Genomic DNA, 7,835 nt, shown 5'->3' with positions numbered 1-7,835 from the left:
TTAATATCACTAAAATTAAAAAAAAAAACTTGAGTAAATACTGCAGACATCTATATTTGAAACCAAAACCTTTGTCTGGATGGTATTCCTGCCCTTAGAAAAATTTGCCCACCGGCAAAGGACGCGGGCGTAGAAATTTATTCTCCCGTTTCCGACGGCGAAAAAAGTACACACCAAATACCCCATACATATCCGGAATTTCGCTATTTTTTCAAAGTGTTTACAACTGTTTAAAACTGTTTAGGACTGTTTTTATATACTTTCGATCCGGAATTTCGCTATTTTTTCAAAGTGTTTACAACTGTTTAAAACTGTTTAAGACTGTTTAATGACATTTTATATAGATGAGTAAATTGGTAAGTTGGTAGGTGTAACAAAATTATGCCCAAATTAGTTTTATTAAGTTTGGATGCTTGTTTAAGAGAGAGAAGGCTCATCAAGAAGCAAAATTATAAAGATTTTCCTCAGCAGAAAATTTCCACATCATTCCTTGCCTTGGCTTGCCCAACTTTTTGGCCAATTACGTGTTGAACCGCAAGCTTTGCTATAATTTGTTCAATGTACAATATCGTTCACAATTTTAGATTCGAATTCAGCAACATTTTTTGTTTTCACTGATTATTCTTTGATTGATACGATTATCCTCCATATATAGAATGAATTAAAAAGAATATCGCCAATAAATTCAAATGAGCAACAAAACAAGGAAGTTTTTCTTCGTTTAACTATTTGTTGCTTCAGCATTACTTTCATGCATTTCCACAAATATTTTGTGCGCACTTGCAGATGCATGCATAAACTCAGAAAGGGATAACCAACGTAACAGAGCTGATAAACAAATTGATAGAAACATAAAAGAAGTTACTCCAAAGAAGTTATAGATGGGCTTAACAGGCCAAGCAGAGGTTTCGAGCGTCTTGAATGTATACCTCCTAAAAAGTAGTCTTAAGAAGATTCCCCTTAGAAAGGTCATGGACCAAGAAATTCAATCAGAGATGGTTTCCATACAGAGCTTAATTCTTCTGACTATACTTTCCTTATATTTTATTAGCAATTCGTTTGTCAGCCCACAGACTGCGCACATTCAAGGCCTAGCAAATGTTACTAAATCGGGTAAATGCTTGATTTTCATAGTCCACATATCTCATAATCGCAACGTTTCGTTTCATAAAGCTACCAATCTTCTCTGCTGATTAAACTCACTTCTGTCATTTCGCATAAAATTGTACTGGACACGTCTAAAGAAGGATTAGTATGCTGCGAGAACCAGGGGACCACAATGTGAACGGCCTGATATTAAGCGACCATTTTCTTTATTTCTTTGCATAAGCATATCAAGGCAAAACATTTCGCTGGTTTACTGAACCGAGTGAACCAAAGTTATACAACAACGAGGTTAATATTAAAATTAAACAGTAAACCACATCCATCGTTAAAGTTGAATTCACTAACACTAGTGAACACGAGATTGATATGCAAACGACAAAAATCGAAGACGTACCGAAAGTAGTAGAGAAAAGTAGCGCAAAGCCAAGAAATTGAAAATTTCAAGATTAAAATAGAAAATATTTCAATTAATTCAATTTCAATTCCGGCAATGGCTAACTTAATCGCCTGTTACAAAATTTTTTAAAGCGATTGAGGAGAAAAAGTGCGTTTTTTTGTTGTCTATGAACAATTGCGCTCTAGTTGATTATATGTGTATATTTGATTAAGTAATTAATATCACTTTTAATGATTATATTCAACTACCTCAATTTCTCTACTACTTGTGCGTATAAAATTTATATTCAAAACATGGTAGACGTTTGTAGGAATTCAGAATTCCTAAAATCACTTATAAGAAGCTTTCTTTCAATGAGTGTTGCCAGAATTAAATATGTTATTGCTGCAATAAAAAAAATTGTGATTGAAATCGTAAACCTTCTTCTTTAAAGTTTGTGAATTTTGTTTTCGTAATTTGCAAAGAATTTTTTAAGAAAATCGTTCATTAATTTCAAAGGAAGTGGTTAATGATTTCGGGAAAATAAAAGAAAAAAGCGCAGATGCGATTTTCTCATATCTAAAAGGCAGGTTAATTAATGATGTTGACACACAAAAGTTGTCAAGGAGGACGCAAAAAAATACAGGTTAATGTGGTTTTTGTACCTTTTATATGTTTATGATTGGTTGTGGCGCTTTAGGTCTCCTTCGTAATACGAGATGCTGAAGAAAAACAACATCGCAATGGAGTTAACGCTTTACAGTTAGATCCTAGCAATGGCAAACTTTATTCGGCGGGACGAGACGGCATTATTAGAGTATGGAATACAAGAAGTGATTTCAACGATAAATATATACAATCAATGGAGCATCACAATGACTGGGTGAATGACATTGTTTTATGCTGCAATGGCAGAAATTGTACGATATTAGTTTATGGAATTTTGTTCGCTATAAAGTTACTATATGTTTTTTTCAATTCAGTGATAAGTGCTAGCTGTGATACAACTGTCAAAGTGTGGAATGCCCACAAGGGATTTTGTATGTCCACGTTACGTACACATCGTGATTACGTTCAAGCTTTAGCCTACGCTAAAGATAGAGAACAGGTCGCTAGTGCCGGTTTGGACAAAGCTATTTTTTTATGGGATGTAAATACATTGACTGCTCTAACTGCTAGCAACAATACGGTTACAAGTAAGGTAAAAACACTGATAGCAACGTTTCTATTCATTTTGTTCTTTTGCAGCTTCTAGCTTGAATGGCTCAAAAGATTCAATTTATAGTTTAGCTATGAATCCAGCAGGTACCGTCATCGTAAGCGGCTCCACGGAAAATATACTCAGAGTGTGGGATCCTCGAACAAGTGTACGCAATATGAAGCTAAGGGGTCACACGGAGAATGTCCGAGCTTTAGTGGTGTCACCAGATGGCAATCAAGTGGTTTCCGGTAGCTCGGACGGCACCATTAAAATATGGAATCTTGGGCAGCAACGCTGCGTTCAAACTATTCACGTCCACAAAGAAGGAGTGTGGACTTTGTTGATGAGTGATAACTTTCAATACATTATTTCGGGTAGTCGAGATCGTAATATTATTATTACGGAACTTAGAAATCCTACAAATTCAATAATAGTATGCGAAGAGAAAGCGCCAGTTTTAAGTTTGTGTTACAATATGGATAGAACGGGGGTATGGGCGACAACGTGGAACTCAGATATACGATGCTGGAAATTGCCTGTTTACGAGAAGAGTACTTTAAATACAAATAACAGTGTTGATACTATCTGGACGAATTCTGATATCGAGCTAGCATGTATAAAAGGTGGGATTGATAATCTTTATTACGTCTATGCATAAATCTGTAGTCAGAAATTAACCAAATTTCAAATGTGAAATTTGTGGATGGATTAAAATTTACATTCGACTAACATCTAAAACCTGTCAATAATGGGACATATTTTGGAGATGGAATGATTTACAAATCGTTTTCGACACACGCTTTTGCTCGCCGCATCTTCTTTTCTGGAAAATTAAGCAAGATATTAAATATGTCGCGCATCCCGTTGATAGAAATTTTTGGCTTGCAATTAAGATCCAAAGAATGGCCAGCGTGTCGATTTCGATATAGATTCATGCATAGACGCGATTTAAGTTTAAATATAAATAATAAGCGACGTTGGGTTCTTCCAGGAGGAGCAGCGATCAAGCGCTATGCTGCTCTGAATGACAAGCGTCACATAATTACAAAAGATACTGACGACAGTGTTGCTATTTACGACGTTCTAAGAGTAGTTAAAAAAGAGAGTCTTGGAAAAATTGATTTCGAAGAGGAGATAAAAAAACGTAACAAGCAGGTCTACATTCCGAATTGGTTTACAGTCGATTTAAAAACAGGTGTATGTAAAATCTAAAAAGACTTTTTGCCGAAGTGAGATTAATTGTGTTTTTTTGTATAGATGCCTACAATAGTTCTAGGACAGGATGAAGTTGACTGTTTTTCAGCATGGGTATCTATAGAAGCTGGTCTTCCAGAGTGCGCAGATCCAACGGCAGAAATTAAGGTATTTACACGGAATACTTGAAGCCACCGAAATAGTATAAAAATTTTCGTAGATTAATTATGGTAAGCTGCTATTGGAAGCTTTACTAGAGTATTGGAATCCTCCCCATGGTTTGCCACAGAATGACATCGAACCGGACATTAGAGGAAATGGTTACTTTCAAATACCAAAGCATACACCTGTTATTTTCAGGTGAGTTAACGTGAAAAGCAACACATTTTTTGCTAACGTCTGGCTCATAATTATTTTAGTGAAGTGGGGGGGCGTACAGTATGTCGTCTGTTGGTGCGCGACGCTGCCGGTGAAAGTGAAAGCACTCTGCTGCACGAAACAGTTCCCCAGTGGGTAACTGAAGTCGTCATCGAAAAGACTAATCCAAAGTTTCTCAAAATACCCTTTTTCTTACAACCTCATCCTCAAATGGTGAAACCAGATAGGACGAAAAAGGTAAGCCTATTTTACGGTTCCACATTTTTGAACGCCAATTAACCAACTTGTTATGAAAATAGGATCGTTTGGTAGCTAATGAATTTATACAGTGCCGTAAGGTATGTGAACATGTCTTGGAGAAAGTATTGGGTACTGAAACCACACCTATAGGTGGAAATGCTTCAAGCTCTTCGCAAAACAGCGATGCCAACTCTGAGGGTTCCCAGGTACCAGCTGAAGATAGAATTGAATTATGGTGTAACGATGTGGTATAGATGAATATGTGATTTTATTGAATATTAGTATAAGTAAGGAGTTGTAATGTTTTTCTTAGATGGTGGATCCCAACATGGATCTACGAACGGTTAGACACTTTATTTGGAAGCAGTCCACTGATCTCACATTCCAGTACAAAGCAAAGCCAAATTTTTCGTACGATGGAAAGCTCTGAAGCTCAGTCCAAACGTTTTGCCGCGAACAAATATTCCCTTTCAGCTGTTTATGATGTATTTAATCGTTCCCAGAATGCTGAAGTACGATGTTCAAAACACAATGCACGAAGGAAAATCGGATTTTCGAAGGGCGTGTTTTTACAGTTTATGAATCGACTCTCAAGCATAACAAACAGTTAAACATTTTCTTGTACTTTTGCCATTCACGTTATGTTAAAAACTAGCATCCAACATGGAACGTCATTTATTGTCAATAGCGGAAATTAAATTGTGAAAGCTTAAACACAATTAAAATCAAATATATAGTAAATAGTATTAGATATTTTGTAAAAATAATAAAAAAAACTAATACTAACTAACAATCTCCTCCTGTTCAATCTCGTTAATCATTTTGGGTAATGTATCATCTCATAGATGCATACTTTTGATGCTTTTCTATCATTACCAAAATATGTTTTAGATCACACTTCACGGTTTGAGGTATTATCAGTTTGTCCAAAATCTCTGTGTGATTTTCAAATATCTGCTCAGCGTAGGTCCAAAGACATTTGGATCTTAATGAACGTATCGGCAAATGTATTGCAACCAGTTTGCGAAAGGAGATCCATAGTGCATTGTTAGCGGCATCGCGTATACGAGAATTTTGTGGCCAGAACACATCTTTATTTTTTACATGCATGCGCTCACCGGTTACTTTATCGCGAAATATCCATGGATGTTTGACATAAGTATTGATTTTAATGCCTGCTCCCGGTTTAAGAGCTTGAAAGAGTTCTTGACGACCGTTAAAATCCATCCAATATAAATTAACAGAACGCGTTGTGCTGTTTACGAAAAAGACAAACGATTTCTCAACGGAATATTGTGCAGCTAATACTAAAGCTTGCGGTTCAGGGGGGCTTACAGCTTCAAGAGCCATGTTATCTTATTGATGAATGATGCTTTCATGAAACGCGACAAAAATATAGTGGGTCCCAAAAAAAGTTGAAAAATTTAAACAACTTTGAAGATAATCAAGACGGTTTATGAATTAAATGACGTGAGCATTTAAATGGAAAACCTACCGTATTTGTCAAATTGGTGGGTGGCATTGAAACTTTACAATTGAGGCCATGTGAACATCAAGTTTTTTGTTTGAACCTCAATAAAGTTATTAATAAAGTTATTTAATTAAATAATTTTTTTCTAGTTGAGTTGGTTGTCTTTTCCCCGACGGCATAAAACATATAAACATATGTATAGAAACTGTAGCTCATAATCCATTGTTACTTTCGATGCCGTCACAAAATATCATCAGATGATGAATATCATCAAATTTATTAGATATTTTAAAATATTTTATTAAGTATTTGCAGATGTGGCGTATATTTGTTTTATTTATTTACTTATATAAAAAACCATATGACTTGGCAACGTTGGCGAAAAAGGTGGGGTAATCATACAGAGGCAATAATCCCCAATAAAATCTGATCATATGAGAGCTGAGAACAAATTTGCACTAGAGTTGAGCATAAAGTAAGCAAAAGTCTCTTTTTTGGAACCGCATTTGTAGAAAAAAAATATAAACAGGTGTTAGTTAATGAATTATTAATTCAAAATATAAAAAAAAAAGAGTTGAGTTCGCAATTACCTTTGTGGATTGTGAGAAAAATGAAAATAAAATTTGATAAAAGTAAGTACAACTTTTTTTAAATATCGAGCTAAATTAAGCTATGTTCACCAATATGCGCATTTCAACTACGACGTATCATAACTTCCTTTTATGCTCGTTCATTGAAGAAGAGAATAATGGCAGCCGCGAGGCAGAAAAAAGTATCACCATAAGACGGCCGTGGAAGGCTTTGTTGTGCATCCGACTCCCTAGCGCTATCTCAAAAGAAGTTTCTACTATTTACAAACGGCGGCTTATGCAGAAGTTCTGCGTTTCTAAAGCAGCTTTTCATTATATTCTATGAAAACTTGGGGTGTATACCTGGCGGTATGAGCAGCACATATATACACTTAGCCGTCATTTTAGGGTTGTTGGCTTCAGAAGGTTAACATCAAGGTTATCACTGACTCGCCTTCAGGGACTATAGTGTATATGGTGCACAAAGCACGTTATCAACCTTTGGAAAACCATTGGACTGGAAATACATTGTAGAAAACTGCATAAGTCTTTTTTATTCATTTCATTTTGCATTTTCGTTATTGTTCACCATATATAATTTGTTTATACATCTCTCAGTTATTAACGCATAGTATTGGAAAATTTAAGGGGAAGTATTGAAAAGATGGCGACATTGGTACATAATTAGCCTCTTGGCGATAATCAATTGTCTCCCCAAAAAAAAAACAAGGCGACAATCACGGCAACAGTTCCCTGCTCACATGGAATAGCCCTCTGGTAAGCGCTGCAAGTTCGATTGTAGTAGTTTACATCAACGTATTGAGCGAAAATTGTATTGCATCAGTTATATCATTATAGTCATGTAATATAAAAAAATTAACTATAACAAATGGAACCATAGAATAAGAACTTTGCGTTTACATTGCGTTTTGTTTACACGTTACAACGAATTTTCCGCTGTTTACTGCTGAATAACAGAAAAAGAAGAAGAAATTGTAAAATAATAAAAAGTGAACTGAAATGGAGAATTGAAGAAGGAATTTTTCAACTGCAATTGTTTGATTTCAAAAGTGTTCCTCTAGCAAATGAAACATGAAATTTTGGAAAACTTGTGATCTAGCTTATTAATACATTTGGAAGCTATTTGTTACAAAACTCATTTTTGGGATGAGATAATTGCAGATGATAGCAAACTTCAGTTCGTATGAGAGTAACTGGCTCGCTCATTTAATTACTCTCATATGAGGCGAAATTTGTTTACAATTACAAATGCAACAATACATTAACCGCCAAATAGGT

The 7,835-nt window shown here is 35.4% G+C and overlaps 2 protein-coding genes across 4 annotated transcripts; one reads left to right on the top strand and one right to left on the bottom strand.

Annotated features, from left to right (window-relative positions):
* The first annotated feature begins 1,945 nt into the window (after positions 1 to 1,945).
* On the top strand, positions 1,946 to 5,198 carry LOC119640964 (WD repeat-containing protein 48 homolog). The gene is made up of 10 exons (XM_038039363.1): positions 1,946 to 2,129; positions 2,184 to 2,403; positions 2,467 to 2,679; positions 2,732 to 3,307; positions 3,676 to 3,881; positions 3,942 to 4,046; positions 4,099 to 4,238; positions 4,298 to 4,493; positions 4,556 to 4,744; positions 4,810 to 5,198. Exons 1-10 carry the CDS (start codon positions 2,082 to 2,084, stop codon positions 4,924 to 4,926), a joined length of 2,010 nt encoding a protein of 669 aa, XP_037895291.1. The 5' UTR covers positions 1,946 to 2,081; the 3' UTR covers positions 4,927 to 5,198.
* Positions 5,111 to 6,289, bottom strand: LOC119640965 (protein Vhl). 3 transcript variants are annotated; one of them, XM_038039365.1, is made up of 3 exons: positions 5,992 to 6,289; positions 5,284 to 5,928; positions 5,111 to 5,204 (listed from the first exon to the last, which is right to left on the bottom strand). In XM_038039365.1, the coding sequence occupies exon 2, from the start codon at positions 5,844 to 5,846 to the stop codon at positions 5,331 to 5,333; it is 516 nt and encodes a 171-aa protein (XP_037895293.1). In that variant the 5' UTR covers positions 5,847 to 5,928; positions 5,992 to 6,289; the 3' UTR covers positions 5,111 to 5,204; positions 5,284 to 5,330. The 3 variants fall into 3 exon arrangements, with proteins under 3 accessions (XP_037895293.1, XP_037895294.1, XP_037895292.1); XM_038039366.1 differs by having other exon boundaries at positions 5,288 to 5,928; XM_038039364.1 differs by having other exon boundaries at positions 5,111 to 5,928.
* Between the last annotated feature and the right edge of the window lie 1,546 nt (positions 6,290 to 7,835).

The sequence above is a fragment of the Glossina fuscipes genome, unplaced genomic scaffold (genome assembly GCF_014805625.2).
Source record: "Glossina fuscipes isolate IAEA_lab_2018 unplaced genomic scaffold, Yale_Gfus_2 133, whole genome shotgun sequence".
In the NCBI taxonomy this organism is placed as follows: Eukaryota; Metazoa; Arthropoda; class Insecta; order Diptera; family Glossinidae; genus Glossina; species Glossina fuscipes.
Note: the sequence above shows the minus strand (reverse complement) of the source record. Positions and strands in the feature narration are given on the sequence as shown.